The following is a 20,399-nucleotide window of genomic DNA, read 5'->3' on the forward strand; positions in this document are numbered from 1 at the left end:
GCACCACCACGAGAGCTGACTCTTGCAGTCTGGGCCAAGAAGCTCGGGGAGTCGGCTGCTTTGCAGGAATCTGACATGATCTCACAGGTGCCCGCCTTTGCCTTGCAGACGCCGTGTTCCTCTTTGAGAAGCCTGAGCTCCTTCCGTGAGGCACAGGCTGGGCAGCAGGTGCCGGCAGGGATGCTGCTGTGCCCGTGCAGATGGCCTGTTGATGGAACACAGATGGGTCCTCCAAGTGCAAGTGTTAGCACAGCACTTGGGCTTTCCAGTGTGCAAGGGCCCCTGGGAGGCCCCTCTTGGGTAAACATGCAAACCATTGAGTTGAGAGTTGCTGCGCTGGAGGGTCTGGCTGGAGTGCCTGTGCAGCAGGATGGTTTGATTTCTCTGTGATGGATTGTAAATCCTTCTCCCAGGCTGCTCAGTCTAGGAGTCTACACTGCCATGCTCTTTCCAACCAGAATGTCCCCCAAACAATATGTTTTCCTCCTGTGATGTGGCTGTCAGCCCCTGTCTTCTGTCCCGTGTGCCTTTCCCCAGGAGGCTCCCTGGACCTCTCTCTGTGATGGTCCCAGCTTCTTTGGGAACCAGGCAGCCGTGTTGTCGGCTGGGCTGTGGCCGGGCGTCTGGTGACTCAGGCAGACTCTGCTGCAACCTGTGCCGGGCCTGTCTTTCTGCAGAGCGGGGATGACGAAGAGTACCAGCGCATCTACACCACCAAGATCAAGCCTCGGCTCAAGTCGGAGGATGGCGTGGAAGGGGACCTGGGAGAGACCCAGAGCCGTACCATCACAGTGACCAGAAGGGTCACAGCCTACACTGTGGATGTGACCAGCCGCGAAGGAGCCAAGGACCTCGACATCAGCAGCCCAGAATTCATGGTCAAGATTCCGAGGCATGAACTGACTGAAATCTCCAATGTGGACGTGGAGAGCCAGCCAGGGAAGACAGTGATCAGACTGCCCTCGGGCTCAGGGGCGGTCTCTCCAACCGCAGGCTCTGCTGTGGACATCCGAGCAGGGGCTGTGTGCACTTCAGGACCAGAGCAGTCGAAGCTCCAGGTCACCGTGCCTGGGATAAAGGTGGGGAGTCCGGGCGTCAGTGTCAGCGCGAAGGGCTTAGACTTGGGTGGCAAAGGAGAGGTCCAAGCTCCAGTTTCGTCTTCTCTTGGGGGTGGGGCGGTAGAGGTGCAGGGCCCTTCCCTCGAGAGCGGTGACGGTGGGAAAATTAAAATCCCCACCATGAAGGTGCCAAAATTTGCTGTCTTGACAGGGCCTGAGGGCCAGGCACCAGAGGCAGGGCTGAGTGTCTCTGCCCCTGAATTCTCTGTGGGGCACAAGGGTGGCAGGCTAGGCTCGACCATTGGCGGGAACATCCAGACCCCACAGCTAGAAGTCAGTGCCAATATTGAGGGGCTAGAGGGGAAACTGGAGGCCCCCCAGATCACTGGGCCGTCCTTTGAGGGTGACGCAAGCCTGAAGGGTGCCAAGCCACAGGGGAGCATAAGGGTGGATGCTTCTGCTCCCCAGATTGAAGGCTGTCTTTCCGGCCCCAGTGTGGGAGTTCCAGCCCCTGACCTTGATGTTCATGGGCCTGGGGGCAAACTGAATGTGCCTAAGATGAAAGTCCCCAAGTTCTCTGCATCGGGCTCAATCGGAGAGGGAGCTGGTGTGGATGTGACACTGCCCACAGGTGAGATGACTCTCCCTGGGGTCTCCGGTGAGGTCAGCCTGCCCGAGATTTCTACTGGTGGTCTAGAAGGGAAAGTGAAAGGTGCCAAAGTCAAGACTCCCGAACTGATTGTTCAGAAGCCGAAAATCTCTATGCAGGATGTGGATCTGAACCTTGGGTCCCCTAAAGTGAAAGGAGACATGAAGGTGTATGCTCCTGGAGTGCAAGGCGATGTGAAAGGCCCTCAGGTGGCCGTTAAAGGCTCCAAAGTGGACATAGAGATGCCGAACCTAGAGGGGACCTGGACAGGCCCCAAGCTTGGCAGTCCCTCTGGGAAAACAGGAAGCTATGGGATCTCTATGGCAGATGTAGACCTGAATGTGGCAGCACCTAAAATGAAAGGGGGTGTAGATGTCACACTCCCCAAAGTAGAAGGGAAAGTCAAGGGCCCTGGTGTTGACATCAGAGGCCCCAGAGTAGATGTCAGTGGCCCAGATGCAGAAGGTCATGGGCCAGAATGGAACCTGAAAATGCCCAAGTTCAGCACTCCAGGGGTCAAAGGGGAAGGCCCAGCTGTACATGTGGCTCTACCCAAGGGAGATGTCAGTGTTTCTGGGCCCAGGGTCAGTGTGGAAGCCCCAGATGTCAATGTGGAGGGTCTGGGGGGCCAACTTAAAGGCCCTGATATTCAGCTGCCTGCAGTGAGCGTCAAGTCACCAAAGATCTCCATGCCTGATGTAGATTTGCATGCTAAAGGCCCAGAGGTTAAGGGAGAGTGGGATGTAACAGTACCAAAGCTTGAAGGGGAACTCAAAGGCCCCAAAGTGGACATTGCTGCCCCAGATGTGGATGTTCATGGCCCGGACTGGCATCTGAAGATGCCCAAGATGAAGATACCCAAATTCAGTGTGCCAGGGTTCAAAGCAGAGGGCCCAGAAGTGGACGTGAACCTGCCCAAGGCTGATGTCAACATTTCTGCGCCCAAGGTAGATGTGCATGCTCCAGACGTGAGCATTGAGGGACCAGAAGGGAAATTGAAAGGGCCCAAGTTTAAGATGCCTGAAATGAATATCAAAGCCCCAAAGATCTCTGTGCCAGATGTGGACTTACATCTGAAAGGCCCTCACGTCAAGGGAGAATATGATGTCACGACGCCAAAGGTTCAAAGTGAGATTAAAGTTCCTGATGTTGAACTTAAAAGTGCCAGAGTGGACATTGAAGCCCCCGATGTAGATGTCCAAGGCCCAGACTGGCACCTGAAGATGCCCAAGATGAAAACGCCCAAGTTCAGCATGCCTGGGTTCAAAGCAGAGGGCCCAGAAGTGGACGTGAACCTGCCCAAGGCTGACATGGATGTCTCAGGACCCAGGGTAGATGTCGAAGTTCCAGATGTGAATGTTGAAGGACCTGAAGGAAAGCTTAAGGGCCCCAAGTTTAAGATGCCTGAGATGAATATCAAGGCCCCTAAAATCTCCATACCTGATGTGGATTTGCATATGAAAGGTCCCAAGGTAAAGGGCGAATACGATGTGACGGTGCCAAAGGTGGAAGGGGACCTGAAAGGCCCAAAAGTAGACGTCAGTGCCCCAGATGTTGAAGTTCATGGTCCTGATTGGAATCTGAAGATGCCAAAAATTAAAATGCCCAAATTTAGCATGCCTAGCCTCAAAGGAGAGGGCCCAGAATTGGATGTGAACCTGCCCAAAGCTGACGTGGACATTTCTGCACCAAAGGTAGATCTTAGTGCTCCTGATCTGAGTCTTGAAGGACCAGAAGGGAAGCTGAAGGGACCCAAGTTTAAGATGCCTGAGATGCACTTCAAAGCTCCCAAGATGTCTCTGCCAGATGTTGACATGGATCTTAAAGGACCCAAAATGAAAGGAAGTCTTGATGTGTCTGCACCAAAAGTAGAGGCTGAGATGAAAGTTCCAGATGTGGACATCAGAGGTCCTAAGGTGGACATTAAAGACCCACATATGGAAGGTCAGGGTCCAGACTGGAGCCTAAAGATGCCTAAGATGAAAATGCCCAAGTTCACCATGCCCAGCCTCAAAGCAGAGGGCCCAGAAGTGGACGTGAACCTGCCCAAGGCTGACATTGACATTGTTGCACCCAAGGTGGACATTGAAGCCCCAGATGTGAGTTTGGAGGGTCCAGAAGGGAAGCTGAAGGGCCCCAAATTCAAGATGCCTGAGATGCATTTCAAGGCCCCCAAGGTCTCCATGCCTGATGTGGACTTAAACCTGAAAGGCCCCAAAGTCACAGGGGATATGGACGTGTCTGTGCCCAAGGTCGAAGGTGAGATGAAAGTGCCAGATGTTGACATCAAAGCACCCAAAGTGGGCATTGATGTTCCAGATGTGGACGTTCAGGGGCCAGACTGGCACCTGAAGATGCCCAAGATGAAAATGCCCAAGTTCAGCATGCCTGGGTTCAAAGCAGAGGGCCCAGAAGTGGACGTGAACCTGCCCAAGGCTGACATTGACATTGCTGCACCCAAGGTTGACATTGATGTGTCTGCACCCAAGGTGGACATTGAAGCCCCAGATGTGAGTTTGGAGGGTCCAGAAGGGAAGCTGAAGGGCCCCAAATTTAAGATGCCTGAGATGCATTTCAAGACCCCCAAGGTCTCCATGCCTGATGCTGACCTGAATCTTAAGGGCCCCAAACTAAAGGGAGATGTGGATGTATCTTTGCCTAAGGTAGAAGGTGAAATAAAGGTGCCAGATGTAGGTATTAAAGGGCCCAAGGTTGAAGTTGGTGCCCCAGATGTGGATGTTCAGGGGCCAGACTGGCACCTGAAGATGCCCAAGATGAAAATGCCCAAGTTCAGCATGCCTGGGTTCAAAGCAGAGGGCCCAGAAGTGGACGTGAACCTGCCCAAGGCTGACATTGGTGTCTCAGGCCCCAAGGTGGATGTGGAAGTTCCAGATGTGAATATTGAAGGTCCAGATGTGAAAGTTAAAGGTCCCAAATTTAAGATGCCAGAAATGAATATAAAGCCTCAGAAGATCTCCATGCCAGATGTTGGTTTGCATTTGAAAGGTCCTAAAGTGAAAGGAGATTATGATGTTGCAGTTCCAAAAGTAGAAGGAGAGATAAAAGCTCCTGATGTTGACATCAAAGGTCCCAAAGTAGACGTGAATGCACCAGAGGTTCATGGCCCAGACTGGCACCTGAAGATGCCCAAGGTGAAAATGCCCAAGTTCAGCATGCCTGGGTTCAAAGCAGAGGGCCCAGAAGTGGATGTGAACCTGCCCAAGGCCAACATTGATGTCTCAGGACCCAAGGTGGATGTGGACATTGAAGCTCCAGAGGGGAAAATAAAAGGCCCCAAGTTCAAGATGCCAAGCATGAATATACAGACACACAAAATCTCTATGCCTGATGTGGGGCTTAATCTCAAAGCCCCTAAACTGAAAACTGGTGTAGATGTTTCCCTTCCCAAAGTGGAAGGGGAATTGAAAGGCCCTCAAATTGATGTGAAAGCACCCAAAATGGATGTGGATGTTGGGGATATTGAACTTGAAGGTCCTGATGCAAAACTGAAGGGCCCCAAATTCAAGATGCCTGAGATGCATTTCAAGACCCCCAAGATCTCCATGCCCGATGTGGACTTAAACTTGAAAGGCCCCAAAGTCAAAGGGGAAATGGACGTGTCTGTGCCCAAGGTCGAAGGTGAGATGAAAGTGCCAGATGTTGACATCAAAGCACCCAAAGTGGGCATTGATGTTCCAGATGTGGATGTTCAGGGGCCAGACTGGCATCTGAAGATGCCCAAGATGAAAATGCCCAAGTTCAGCATGCCTGGGTTCAAAGCAGAGGGCCCAGAAGTGGACGTGAACCTGCCCAAGGCTGACATTGATGTGTCTGCACCCAAGGTGGACATTGAAGCCCCAGATGTGAGTTTGGAGGGTCCAGAAGGGAAGCTGAAAGGCCCCAAATTCAAGATGCCTGAAATGCATTTCAAGACTCCCAAGGTCTCCATGCCCGATGTGGACTTAAACCTGAAAGGCCCCAAAGTCAAAGGGGAAATGGACGTGTCTGTGCCCAAGGTCGAAGGTGAAATGAAAGTGCCAGATGTTGACATCAAAGCACCCAAAGTGGGCATTGATGTTCCAGATGTGGATGTTCAGGGGCCAGACTGGCATCTGAAGATGCCCAAGATGAAAATGCCCAAGTTCAGCATGCCTGGGTTCAAAGCAGAGGGCCCAGAAGTGGACGTGAACCTGCCCAAGGCTGACATTGATGTGTCTGCACCCAAGGTGGACATTGAAGCCCCAGATGTGAGTTTGGAGGGTCCAGAAGGGAAGCTGAAGGGCCCCAAATTTAAGATGCCTGAGATGCATTTCAAGACCCCCAAGGTCTCCATGCCTGATGTGGACTTAAACCTGAAAGGCCCCAAAGTCAAAGGGAGTATGGATGTGTCTGTGCCAAAACTGGAAGGAGATTTGAAAGGCCCCAGTGTGGATGTGACAATGCCTGATGTTGATCTTGAATGTCCTGATGCAAAGTTGAAAGGCCCCAAATTCAAGATGCCAGACATGCATTTTAAGACTCCCAAGATCTCCATGCCTGATGTGGACTTAAACCTGAAAGGCCCCAAAGTCAAAGGGAGTATGGATGTGTCTGTGCCAAAACTGGAAGGAGATTTGAAAGGCCCCAGTGTGGATGTGACAATGCCTGATGTTGATCTTGAATGTCCTGATGCAAAGTTGAAAGGCCCCAAATTCAAGATGCCAGACATGCATTTTAAGACCCCCAAGATCTCCATGCCCGATGTGGACTTAAACCTGAAAGGCCCCAAAGTCAAAGGGGATATGGACGTGTCTGTGCCCAAGGTCGAAGGTGAGATGAAAGTGCCAGATGTTGACATCAAAGCACCCAAAGTGGGCATTGATGTTCCAGATGTGGATGTTCAGGGGCCAGACTGGCATCTGAAGATGCCCAAGATGAAAATGCCCAAGTTCAGCATGCCTGGGTTCAAAGCAGAGGGCCCAGAAGTGGACGTGAACCTGCCCAAGGCTGACATTGATGTGTCTGCACCCAAGGTGGACATTGAAGCCCCAGATGTGAGTTTGGAGGGTCCAGAAGGGAAGCTGAAAGGCCCCAAATTCAAGATGCCTGAAATGCATTTCAAGACTCCCAAGGTCTCCATGCCCGATGTGGACTTAAACCTGAAAGGCCCCAAAGTCAAAGGGGAAATGGATGTGTCTGTGCCAAAACTGGAAGGAGATTTGAAAGGCCCCAGTGTGGATGTGACGATGCCTGATGTTGATCTTGAATGTCCTGATGCAAAGTTGAAAGGCCCCAAATTCAAGATGCCTGAAATGCATTTTAAGACCCCCAAGATCTCCATGCCCGATGTGGACTTAAACCTGAAAGGCCCCAAAGTCAAAGGGGAAATGGATGTGTCTGTGCCAAAACTGGAAGGAGATTTGAAAGGCCCTAGTGTGGATGTGACAATGCCTGATGTTGATCTTGAATGTCCTGATGCAAAGTTGAAAGGCCCCAAATTCAAGATGCCAGACATGCATTTTAAGACGCCCAAGATCTCCATGCCTGATGTGGACTTAAACCTGAAAGGCCCCAAAGTCAAAGGGAGTATGGATGTGTCTGTGCCAAAACTGGAAGGAGATTTGAAAGGCCCCAGTGTGGATGTGACAATGCCTGATGTTGATCTTGAATGTCCTGATGCAAAGCTGAAAGGCCCCAAATTCAAGATGCCTGAGATGCATTTCAAGACTCCCAAGATCTCCATGCCCGATGTGGACTTAAACCTGAAAGGCCCCAAAGTCAAAGGGGATATGGACGTGTCTGTGCCCAAGGTCGAAGGTGAGATGAAAGTGCCAGATGTTGACATCAAAGCACCCAAAGTGGGCATTGATGTTCCAGATGTGGATGTTCAGGGGCCAGACTGGCATCTGAAGATGCCCAAGATGAAAATGCCCAAGTTCAGCATGCCTGGGTTCAAAGCAGAGGGCCCAGAAGTGGACGTGAACCTGCCCAAGGCTGACATTGATGTGTCTGCACCCAAGGTGGACATTGAAGCCCCAGATGTGAGTTTGGAGGGTCCAGAAGGGAAGCTGAAAGGCCCCAAATTCAAGATGCCTGAAATGCATTTCAAGACTCCCAAGGTCTCCATGCCTGACGTTGATTTCAACTTAAAGGGGCCTAAAATCAAAGGGGATGTTGATGTTTCTGCCCCAGAGTTGCAGGGTGAGTTAAAAGGTCCAGAGATGGATGTCAAGGGCCCAAAATTGGATGTTGACAAGCCAGAAATTTCTGTGGAAGGCCCAGAAGGCAAGTGGAAAAGTCCTAAGTTCAAGATGCCAGACATGCACTTTAAAGCTCCCAAAATCTCAATGCCGGACATTGATCTACACCTAAAGAGTCCCAAGATAAAGGGAGATGTAGATGTAGATGTTCCCAAGTTAGAAGCAGACCTCAAAAGTTCACATGTGGACATCAGTGGACCAGACATTGATATTGAAGGGCCCGAGGGAAAATTGAAAGGTCCCAAGTTCAAGATGCCAGATATGCATTTCAAAGCTCCCAATATTTCTATGCCTGATGTTGATCTAAGTCTGAAAGGACCAAAAATCAAAGGGGATGTGGATGTGTCTGTGCCTGAGGTAGAAAGTAAAATTAAAGTACCAGATGTGGACATCAAGGGCCCCAAAGTTGATGTAAAAGCCCCTGATGTTCATGGCCCAGACTGGCACCTGAAGATGCCCAAGGTGAAAATGCCCAAGTTCAGCATGCCTGGGTTCAAAGCAGAGGGCCCAGAAGTGGATGTGAACCTGCCCAAGGCTGACATTGACGTCTCTGGACCCAAGGTGGACATTGAAGGCCCTGATGTGAGCATTGAGGGGCCAGAGGGAAAGCTGAAAGGTCCCAAGTTCAAGATGCCTGAGATGAACATCAAAGCCCCCAAGATCTCCATGCCTGACATTGACTTAAATCTGAAAGGTCCCAAAGTGAAGGGGGATGTGGATGTGTCTCTGCCCAAAGTGGAAGGTGAGATTAAAGCTCCCGAAGTTGATCTCAAAGGCCCCAAAGTGGACATTGGTGCCCCAGATGTGGACGTTCATGGTCCAGACTGGCACTTGAAGATGCCCAAGATAAAAATGCCCAAGTTCAGCATGCCTGGGTTCAAAGCAGAGGGCCCAGAAGTGGATGTGAACCTGCCCAAGGCTGACATTGACGTCTCTGTACCTAAGGTGGACATTGAGGGCCCTGATGTGAGCATTGAGGGGCCAGAAGGAAAGTTGAAAGGTCCCAAGTTCAAGATGCCTGAGATGAACATCAAAGCCCCCAAGATCTCCATGCCTGATGTTGATCTGAATCTGAAAGGTCCCAAGGTGAAGGGGGATGTGGATGTGTCTCTGCCCAAAGTGGAAGGTGAGATTAAAGCTCCCGAAGTTGATCTCAAAGGCCCCAAAGTGGACATTGATGCCCCAGATGTGGATGTTCATGGTCCAGACTGGCACCTGAAGATGCCCAAGGTGAAAATGCCCAAGTTCAGCATGCCTGGGTTCAAAGCAGAGGGCCCAGAAGTGGATGTGAACCTGCCCAAGGCTGACATTGATGTCTCAGCACCCAAGGTAGACATTGAAGGCCCTGATGTGAGCATTGAAGGGCCAGAGGGAAAGCTGAAAGGTCCCAAGTTCAAGATGCCTGAGATGAACATCAAAGCCCCCAAGATCTCCATGCCTGACTTTGACTTAAATCTGAAAGGTCCCAAAGTGAAGGGGGATGTGGATGTGTCTCTGCCCAAAGTGGAAGGTGAGATTAAAGCTCCTGAAGTTGATCTCAAAGGCCCCAAAGTGGACATTGATGCCCCAGATGTGGATGTTCATGGTCCAGACTGGCACCTGAAGATGCCCAAGGTGAAAATGCCCAAGTTCAGCATGCCTGGGTTCAAGGCAGAGGGCCCAGAAGTGGATGTGAACCTGCCCAAGGCTGACATTGACGTCTCTGGACCCAAGGTGGACATTGAGGGCCCTGATGTGAGCATTGAGGGCCCAGAAGGAAAGCTAAAGGGACCTAAGTTCAAGATGCCTGAGATGAACATCAAGACTCCAAAGATTTCAATGCCTGATTTGGATATTAATCTCAAAACTCCTAAAATGAAAGGGGATGTAGATGTTTCGCCTCCAAGTATAGAAGCTGACTTAAAAGGAGCTACAGTTGACATTAAGGGCCCAAAGATAGATGTAGATGCTCCAGATATTGATGTTCACGGCCCAGAGGGCAAGTTAAAAGGTCCAAAACTCAAGATGCCTGAAATGCATGTAAACATGCCCAAGATCTCCATGCCAGAAATTGATTTGAATTTGAAAGGCTCAAAACTGAAGGGAGATGTTGATATTGCTGGTCCAAAATTGGAAGGTGACATCAAAGCTCCAAAATTGGATGTAAAGGCCCCAGAGGTGGACATTTCTGGCCCCAAGATGAATATTGAAGGCAAGTCAAAGAAATCACGGTTTAAGCTTCCGAAGTTTAATTTTTCAGGCTCCAAAGTTCAGACACCCGAGATGGATGTCAAAGTTAAAAAGCCAGACATTGATGTAACAGGTCCAAAAGTTGATATTAATGCTCCTGATGTTGAGGTCCAAGGAAAAGTGAAAGGATCCAAGTTTAAAATGCCTTTCCTGAGTATTTCATCTCCCAAAGTTTCTATGCCTGATGTGGAGCTAAATTTGAAAGGTCCTAAAGTCAAAGGAGATTTCGATGTTGCAGGTCCTAATTTAGAAGGCGATTTTAAAGGTCCCAAAGTGGACATTAAAGCACCAGAAGTCCATCTTAATGCACCTGATGTAGATGTTCATGGTCCAGACTGGAATGTGAAAATGCCCAAGATGAAGATGCCAAAGTTCAGTGTGCCTGGTGTAAAAGCTGAAGGGCCAGAAGTAGCTGTGGATCTACCCAAAGGAGACATCAACATAGAAGGTCCCAGTATGAACATGGAGGGCCCAGAAATCAATGTGGAAGGTCCAGAGGGAGGCCTAAAAGGTCCTAAATTCAAGGTACCTGACATGAATATCAAAGCTCCTAAAATCTCAATGCCTGACATTAATTTAAACCTAAAGAGTCCCAAGGTGAAAGGTGATGTAGATGTTTCCCTTCCTAAACTTGAAGGGGATCTCAAAGGACCAGGGCTTGATCTCAAAGGCCCAAAAGTGGACATTGATGCCCCAGATGTAGACATTCATGGCCCAGACTGGCACCTGAAGATGCCCAAGGTGAAAATGCCCAAGTTCAGCATGCCTGGGTTCAAGGCAGAGGGCCCAGAAGTGGACGTGAACCTGCCCAAGGCTGACATTGATGTCTCTGGACCCAAGGTGGACATTGAGGGCCCTGATGTGAATATTGAAGGTCCTGATGCAAAACTAAAGGGCCCCAAGCTCAAGATGCCTGAGATGAACATCAAAGCTCCTAAGATTTCCATGCCTGACTTTGACCTGAACTTGAAGGGTCCCAAAATGAAGGGTGATGTGGATGTGTCCTTGCCAAAAGTGGAAGGTGATCTAAAGGGTCCTGAGGTAGACATTAAGGGCCCCAAAGTAGACATTGAGACTCCTGACATTAACATTGAAGGTCCAGAGGGAAAATTGAAAGGGCCCAAATTTAAGATGCCAGAGATGCACCTAAAGGCTCCCAAGATCTCTATGCCTGATGTTGATCTTAACCTAAAAGGCCCCAAAGTGAAGGGGGATGTGGATGTATCTCTGCCCAAAGTGGAGGGTGACTTCACAGGCCCAGAAGTTGACATCAAGGGCCCCAAAGTGGACATTGATGCTCCAGATGTGGACGTTCATGGTACAGACTGGCACTTGAAGATGCCCAAGATAAAAATGCCCAAGTTCAGCATGCCTGGGTTCAAGGCAGAGGGCCCAGAAGTGGATGTGAACCTGCCCAAGGCTGACATTGATGTCTCAGCACCTAAGGTGGACATTGAAGGCCCTGATGTGAGCATTGAAGGGCCAGAGGGAAAGCTGAAAGGTCCCAAGTTCAAGATGCCTGAGATGAACATCAAAGCCCCCAAGATCTCCATGCCTGACTTTGACTTAAATCTGAAAGGTCCCAAAGTGAAGGGGGATGTGGATGTGTCTCTGCCCAAAGTGGAAGGTGAGATTAAAGCTCCCGAAGTTGATCTCAAAGGCCCCAAAGTGGACATTGATGCCCCAGATGTGGACGTTCATGGTCCAGACTGGCACCTGAAGATGCCCAAGGTGAAAATGCCCAAGTTCAGCATGCCTGGGTTCAAGGCAGAAGGCCCAGAAGTGGATGTGAACCTGCCCAAGGCTGACATTGACGTCTCTGTACCTAAGGTGGACATTGAGGGCCCTGATGTGAGCATTGAGGGGCCAGAGGGAAAGCTGAAAGGTCCCAAGTTCAAGATGCCTGAGATGAACATCAAAGCCCCCAAGATCTCCATGCCTGATGTTGATCTGAATCTGAAAGGTCCCAAGGTGAAGGGGGATGTGGATGTGTCTCTGCCCAAAGTGGAAGGTGAGATTAAAGCTCCCGAAGTTGATCTCAAAGGCCCCAAAGTGGACATTGATGCCCCAGATGTGGATGTTCATGGTCCAGACTGGCACCTGAAGATGCCCAAGGTGAAAATGCCCAAGTTCAGCATGCCTGGGTTCAAGGCAGAGGGCCCAGAAGTGGATGTGAACCTGCCCAAGGCTGACATTGACGTCTCTGGACCAAAGGTGGACATTGAAACTCCTGACATTGACATTCACGGTCCAGAAGGAAAACTGAAAGGACCTAATTTTAAAATGCCTGATCTACACCTCAAGGCTCCCAAGATCTCCATGCCTGATGTTGATCTGAATCTGAAAGGTCCCAAGGTGAAGGGGGATGTGGATGTGTCTCTGCCCAAAGTGGAAGGTGAGATTAAAGCTCCCGAAGTTGATCTCAAAGGCCCCAAAGTGGACATTGATGCCCCAGATGTGGACGTTCATGGTCCAGACTGGCACCTGAAGATGCCCAAGGTGAAAATGCCCAAGTTCAGCATGCCTGGGTTCAAGGCAGAAGGCCCAGAAGTGGATGTGAACCTGCCCAAGGCTGACATTGACGTCTCTGTACCTAAGGTGGACATTGAGGGCCCTGATGTGAGCATTGAGGGGCCAGAGGGAAAGCTGAAAGGTCCCAAGTTCAAGATGCCTGAGATGAACATCAAAGCCCCCAAGATCTCCATGCCTGATGTTGATCTGAATCTGAAAGGTCCCAAGGTGAAGGGGGATGTGGATGTGTCTCTGCCCAAAGTGGAAGGTGAGATTAAAGCTCCCGAAGTTGATCTCAAAGGCCCCAAAGTGGACATTGATGCCCCAGATGTGGACGTTCATGGTCCAGACTGGCACCTGAAGATGCCCAAGGTGAAAATGCCCAAGTTCAGCATGCCTGGGTTCAAGGCAGAGGGCCCAGAAGTGGATGTGAACCTGCCCAAGGCTGACATTGACGTCTCTGGACCCAAGGTGGACATTGAAACTCCTGACATTGACATTCACGGTCCAGAAGGAAAACTGAAAGGACCTAAGTTTAAAATGCCTGATCTACACCTCAAGGCTCCCAAGATCTCCATGCCTGATGTTGATCTGAATCTGAAAGGCCCCAAGGTGAAGGGGGACGTGGATGTGTCTCTGCCCAAAGTGGAAGGTGAGATTAAAGGTCCTGCAGTTGATCTCAAAGGCCCCAAAGTGGACATTGATGCCCCAGATGTGGACGTTCATGGTCCAGACTGGCACCTGAAGATGCCCAAGGTGAAAATGCCCAAGTTCAGCATGCCTGGGTTCAAGGCAGAGGGCCCAGAAGTGGATGTGAACTTGCCCAAGGCTGACATTGATGTCTCAGGACCAAAGGTGGACATTGAAACTCCTGACATTGACATTCATGGTCCAGAAGGAAAGCTGAAAGGACCTAAGTTTAAAATGCCTGATCTACATCTCAAGGCTCCCAAGATCTCCATGCCTGATGTTGATCTGAATCTGAAAGGTCCCAAGGTGAAGGGGGATGTGGATGTGTCTCTGCCCAAAGTGGAAGGTGAGATTAAAGCTCCCGAAGTTGATCTCAAAGGCCCCAAAGTGGACATTGATGCCCCAGATGTGGACGTTCATGGTCCAGACTGGCACCTGAAGATGCCCAAGGTGAAAATGCCCAAGTTCAGCATGCCTGGGTTCAAGGCAGAGGGCCCAGAAGTGGATGTGAACCTGCCCAAGGCTGACATTGATGTCTCAGCACCCAAGGTGGACATTGAAGGCCCTGATGTGAGCATTGAGGGGCCAGAGGGAAAGCTGAAAGGTCCCAAGTTCAAGATGCCTGAGATGAACATCAAAGCCCCCAAGATCTCCATGCCTGACTTTGACTTAAATCTGAAAGGGCCAAAGGTAAAGGGAGATGTGGACCTTTCACTGCCTAAGGTAGAAGGTGATTTGAAAGGGCCGGAGTTGGACATTGAAGGGCCTGAAGGGAAACTGAAAGGTCCCAAATTTAAGATGCCTGATGTTCATTTTAAAACCCCACAAATCTCCATGGGTGACATTGATTTGAACTTGAAAGGACCTAAGGTGAAAGGAGATTTTGATGTTTCTACTCCCAAGCTGGAAGGAGATATTAAAGGCCCCAAAGTGGATGTCAAAGGTCCTAAGCTGGACATCAACACTCCTGATGTTGACATTCATGGGCCAGAAGGAAAGCTGAAAGGACCTAAGTTTAAAATGCCTGATCTACACCTCAAGGCTCCCAAGATCTCCATGCCTGATGTTGATATGAATCTGAAAGGTCCCAAAGTGAAGGGGGATGTAGATGTGTCTCTGCCCAAAGTGGAAGGTGAGATTAAAGCTCCCGAAGTTGACATCAAGGGTCCCAAAATGGACATCAGTGCTCCAGATGTGGACGTTCATGGCCCGGACTGGCACCTGAAGATGCCCAAGGTGAAAATGCCCAAGTTCAGCATGCCTGGGTTCAAGGCAGAAGGCCCAGAAGTGGATGTGAACCTGCCCAAGGCTGACATTGATGTGTCAGCACCTAAGGTGGACATTGAGGGCCCTGATGTGAGCATTGAGGGGCCAGAAGGAAAGCTGAAAGGTCCCAAGTTCAAGATGCCTGAGATGAACATCAAAGCCCCCAAGATCTCCATGCCTGATGTTGATCTGAATCTGAAAGGCCCCAAGGTGAAGGGGGATGTGGATGTGTCTCTGCCCAAAGTGGAAGGTGAGATTAAAGCTCCTGAAGTTGATCTCAAAGGCCCCAAAGTGGACATTGATGCCCCAGATGTGGACGTTCATGGTCCAGACTGGCACCTGAAGATGCCCAAGGTGAAAATGCCCAAGTTCAGCATGCCTGGGTTCAAGGCAGAGGGCCCAGAAGTGGATGTGAACCTGCCCAAGGCTGACATTGACGTCTCTGGACCCAAGGTGGACATTGAGGGCCCTGATGTGAGCATTGAGGGGCCAGAAGGAAAGCTAAAGGGACCTAAGTTCAAGATGCCTGAGATAAACATCAAAGCTCCTAAGATCTCCATGCCTGATGTTGATCTGGATTTGAAAGGACCCAAAGCCAGAGGCGATTTTGATTTGTCTGTTCCTAAGACTGATGGTGTCTTCAAGAGCCCAGATGTAGACTTGAAAGGTGTTCGTCTGGATCTTGAGGGCCCTGATGGCAAAGTCAGTGGCCCAGATTTGAAGATGCCATCACTGGAGATATCTGCTCCTAAACTGACTGCTCCTGATGTAGATCTGCATCTAAAGGCACCCAAAATCGGCGTTTCTGGCCCCAAGTTGGGAGGTGGTGAAGTGGACCTCAAGGGCCCTAAAGTTGATCTAGAAGCTCCAAGCTTGGATGTACATATGGAGAGCCCAGATATTAACATTGAGGGGCCAGATGTTAAAATCCCCAAATTCAAGAAGCCCAAGTTTGGATTTGGAGCAAAAAGCCCCAAAGCTGACGTCAAGGCACCTTCCCTGGAGGTGACTGTTCCGGAAGCAGAGCTGAATGTTGAGACTCCTGAGGTTAGCGTTGGTGGCAAGGGCAAGAAGAGTAAGTTTAAAATGCCTAAAATTCACATGAGTGGTCCTAAAATGAAAGCCAAAAAGCAGGGTTTTGATTTGAATGTTCCTGGGGGTGAAATTGATGCCAGTCTCAAGGCTCCTGATGTAGATGTTGGTGTCACGGGGCCGGATGCCGCACTCAAAGTCGATGTGAAATCTCCTAAGACCAAGAAACCTATGTTTGGAAAAATGTACTTCCCGGATGTAGAGTTTGACATTAAGTCATCTAAATTTAAAGCTGAGGTCCCCAAAATGGAGGGTGAAATCCAGGCGCCAGATCTGGATATTTCTTCGCCAGGGATTGATGTGGAAGGACCTGACATCAAGGTGAAGGCTCCCAAGTTCAAGGTGCCAGGTGTGGATGTTTCAGGGCCAAAGATAGAGGGTGACTTGAAAGGCCCCAGTGTGCAGGCAAACTTGGATGCACCTGACATCAACATCAAGGGCCCAGATGCTAAAGTGAAAGCGCCATCTTTTGGCATTTCTGCTCCTCATGTCTCCATGCCCGATGTGGACATTAACCTCAAAGGACCAAAGATAAAGGGTGATGTCCCTGCTGTGGGACTGGAAGGACCAGATGTCGATCTGCAAGGTCCAGAAGCAAAAATCAAATTCCCCAAGTTTTCGATGCCTAAGATCGGCGTCCCTGGTGTAAAAATGGAGGGTGGTGGAGCTGGGGTCCATGCCCAGCTACCCTCTCTCGAAGGAGGCTTGAGTGCACCGGATGTTAAGCTTGAAGGACCTGATGTATCTCTAAAGGGGCCAGGAGTAGACTTGCCTTCAGTGAACCTCTCTATGCCCAAAGTCTCTGGGCCTGACCTTGACCTGAACTTGAAAGGACCAAGTTTGAAGGGAGACCTGGATGCCTCTATTCCCGGCATGAAGGTGCATGCCCCAGGGCTTGACCTCAAAGGTGTTGGTGGAAAGGTGGAGATGGGAGGAGACGGCTTAAAAATGCCGGGGATCGACGTCACCACAGCACTTAATGTTGGGGCACCAGATGTGACACTGAAGGGACCAAGCCTGCAGGGAGATCTGGCTGTCTCTGGTGATATCAAGTGCCCTAAAGTATCCTTGGGTGCTCCCGATCTAAGCTTGGAGGCGTCTGAAGGTGGCCTTAAACTTCCCCAAATGAAGCTGCCCCAGTTTGGCATCTCCACTCCGGGGTCTGACTTGGATGTTCACATCAAGGGGCCACAAGCTGCTGGAGAACTTCAGGGGCCAGGCATGGATGTGAACCTGAGAGGGCCTCAGATCTCAGCACCGGATGTGGACTTCAACTTGGAAGGACCAAAAGTGAAAGGGAGCCTTGGGGCCACTGGCGAGGTGAAAGGCCCCACCGTTGACTTCCAGATGCCTGGAATTAAATCCCCCAGCTGTGATGTGGACCTGCCGGGCGTGAATGTGAAACTTCCAACTGGACAGATTTCTGGTCCTGAAATCAAAGGCGATCTGAAAGGTGCAGGAGTGGGTTTCCACGGGGCTGCCCCCGACATCAGCGTGAAGGGGCCTTCCCTTAACATGGCCTCTCCTGAGGCAGATTTTGGTGTCAGCTTGAAGGGCCCGAAAATCAAAGGGGGTGTGGATGTTTCAGGGGGTGTCAGTGCCCCAGATGTCAGCCTGGGCGAAGGCCATGTGAGTGTCAAGGGCCCTGGGGGTGAGTTGAAGGGACCCCAGGTCTCCTCTTCTCTCAACTTGGATGCATCCAAGCTTGCTGGGGGCCTTCACTTCTCAGGACCAAAGGTTGAAGGTGTGAAAGGTCAGATTGGACTCCAGGGTCCTGGGATGAGTGTGTCTGGGCCTCAAGGTCACCTGGACAGTGGATCTGGAAAAGTCACATTCCCCAAGATGAAGATCCCCAAATTTGCCTTCTCTGGCCGCGAGCTGGTTGGCAGAGAGGTGGGAGTGGATATCAACTTCCCTAGAGAAGAGGCCAGTGTTCAGGCCAGTGCGGGAGAAGGAGAGTGGGAAGAATCCGAAGTAAAGCTTAAAAAATCCAAGATCAAAATGCCCAAGTTCAATTTTTCCAAACCCAAAGGGAAAGGCGGTGTTACCGGCTCTCCAGAAGCATCCATATCTGGGTCCAAGGGTGACCTGAAGAGCTCCAAGGTCAGCCTGGGCTCTCTGGAGGGAGAGGTGGAGGCTGAGTCGTCTTCACCCAAGGGCAAGTTCTCCCTGTTTAAAAGCAAGAAGCCACGGCACCGATCGAATTCCTTCAGCGATGAAAGGGAGTTCTCTGCCCCTTCCACTCCGACGGGGACTTTGGAATTTGAGGGTGGGGAAATGTCTCTGGAAGGCGGGAAAGCTAAGGGGAAACACGGGAAGCTGAAGTTTGGTACCTTTGGGGGATTGGGGTCAAAGAGCAAAGGTCATTATGAGGTGACTGGAAGCGATGACGAGGCAGGCAAGCTACAGGGGAGTGGCGTGTCCTTGGCCTCCAGTGACAGTGGGACTAAGGTCGGCATCCAGCTTCCCGAAGTGGAGGTGCAAGTCTCCACAAAGAAAGAGTAGCAGGCCTCTGTATGTGTGTACATATATATATATATAAACCACATCCGCCTTGGTGTGTTTGTATATAAACTCCAAGGAGAAACACACCGACAGCCTCAGCAATAATGCAGAGAGCATGCAGCAAGTGCTGCAGAACCACCCCTGTAGGCTCCTGTCGCTCTGCAGATGGGTGCAGTCCTGCGTTCTTCCAGCCCATGTGCAAAGTCAACAGTATTCGCCTTCAGACTTCAGTTGTTTATGCATTGAACGCTGAGAGCGCCTGTTTCCCAAGCCAGCTTTTGTGTTTATTATCCTCATTTTTACTGAACATTGTTAGTTGGGGTAGTGGCAACCGGCTTCTTCATTGTCATGACTTTTTTGGGACTTTTGTTAGTGAGGGAGGGTGGGCTAGAAGGCGGCAGAGGCGGCTGGGTCTCTGTTTGTCCCAGGATTGCAGCAAGCACCTGGAGGTGGCCTCAGGGAGTGGGCAGCCCAGGGTGAGTGGGCGTTAGACTGGCAGCGTGGCTTTCTCCCCTCTGGGCTAGCGGTTCCAGCCAGCGTGGTGCTCATGGTGAGAGGGAATTAGAAACTGTTTGCAGATTGTCAACCCACTAGGTCAACACGAGGGCTTCCAGACTGTATTTTGTAAGAGAAATGTTTTACTCATGACTGCCATGTTCCAGCTTAGTTGATTTCTTTTAACGAATACGCTCATGATTACAAGATTTTCTGGCACTTTAATGGCAAATGAATTGAGAATGTAAAAAAATTGATGCTGTCCAAGGCAAATAAAGCTGTTTATTAACCTCCATGTCTGGTGCATTTGCCTGCTGTGGTGGGGGGATGCAGCCCGGGGAGACTGCACACCCCACCCTCCTCGTGCAGACTCGATCTACCCAGTGGCATTGAGTGACTTTGCAGTGCTCACCTCCATGGAGGTGATGGGAGGAATTCTTGGCCTTCCGAATCCCAATTCTGCGAAGTCAAGGGAGGCTTGGCATGTTGGCAGCCCAACTCTCCCCCGACCCCCAGACCCATCCGCCAACTCTGCACCCTCGGATGAGAGTACGAGGTTCAGGAGTAGTTCTGAAGGGTGAAGGGAGGCCTAGCTGTGAGTCACCGGCTTGTCACCTACTGGTGGTGGCTTCCAGTCACCAGCTCCCTTGGGGCCTCAACTTGCTCTTTTTTATTTTTATTTTATTTTTTTATTTTATTTTTATTTTATTTATTTATTTTTTTATTTTTGATAGGCAGAGTGGACAGTGAGAGAGAGAGACAGAGAGAGAAAGGTCTTCCTTTGCCGTTGGTTCACCCTCCAATGGCCGCCGCTGCAGCCGGCGCACCGCGCTGATCCGATGGCAGGAGCCAGGATCCAGGTGCTTTTCCTGGTCTCCCATGGGGTGCAGGGCCCAAGCACCTGGGCCATCCTCCACTGCACTCCCTGGCCATAGCAGAGAGCTGGCCTGGAAGAGGGGCAACCGGGACAGAATCCGGCGCCCCGACCGGGACTAGAACCCGGTGTGCCGGCGCCGCAAGGTGGAGGATTAGCCTATTGAGCCACGGCGCCGGCCTACCTCAACTTGCTCTTTGAAATAAGGGCCCTGATCTCATATTAGGTGTCTTGATGGTTCCATCTAGTCCATTTTATGGCTAAATGGTGTGGAAAATCTCTTCTGGTCAAAACCCCCTTTGGATTTCTAGTTCTGCAGACAATATGTGGTGGCAGAGCCTTCTAGTGACTGGCTCTCATTATTGGTCATGTCTGGGGAAAGGGTGGTGCCTTTGTGTCCCACAATCAGACCAGGGGCAGTGTGGTGGCGCAGTAGGTTAGGCCACTGCCTGCAACTCCAACAAACCATATGGGTGCCGGTTCAAGTCCCAGGTGGCCCACTTCCAATCCAGCTCCAAGTGTTTGAGCCCTTGTACCCACGTGGGAGACCTGGAAGAATTATTTGAATATTCCAGCCGAGCTGCCCTCTCCAGTCCATCCTGGCGGTGCAGTTCTGCCAAGAACTGTGGCATCGCCTGTTCTTGCTTGGGTTTCAGCTGTGTATTCCCCGGCTTCATTCATTCCTACCTCAGCCAGCAGAACTGGGGGTTTACAGGCCAACCGTAGCTCTTGGCTTTGGAAGCAGCAGGTGAAGAGGGCGGTCCTTGATCTCTTGTTAATGCATTTCTTTA

General features: G+C 50.6%; 1 protein-coding gene across 1 annotated transcript in view; it reads left to right on the forward strand.

Annotated features, from left to right (window-relative positions):
* The window catches only part of AHNAK (AHNAK nucleoprotein), a 30,781-nt gene extending 11,752 nt beyond the window's left edge, over positions 1 to 19,029 (forward strand). Inside the window, exon 5 of the mRNA XM_070069429.2 lies at positions 678 to 19,029. Coding sequence (XP_069925530.2) covers positions 678 to 18,239 — 17,562 coding nt within the window. The 3' untranslated portion in view covers positions 18,240 to 19,029. The remainder of the gene's footprint in view (positions 1 to 677) is intronic.
* The last annotated feature ends 1,370 nt before the right edge of the window (positions 19,030 to 20,399 follow it).

The sequence above is a fragment of the Oryctolagus cuniculus genome, chromosome 1 (genome assembly GCF_051225735.1).
Source record: "Oryctolagus cuniculus isolate XC-2025 breed Fujian yellow rabbit chromosome 1, ASM5122573v1, whole genome shotgun sequence".
In the NCBI taxonomy this organism is placed as follows: Eukaryota; Metazoa; Chordata; class Mammalia; order Lagomorpha; family Leporidae; genus Oryctolagus; species Oryctolagus cuniculus.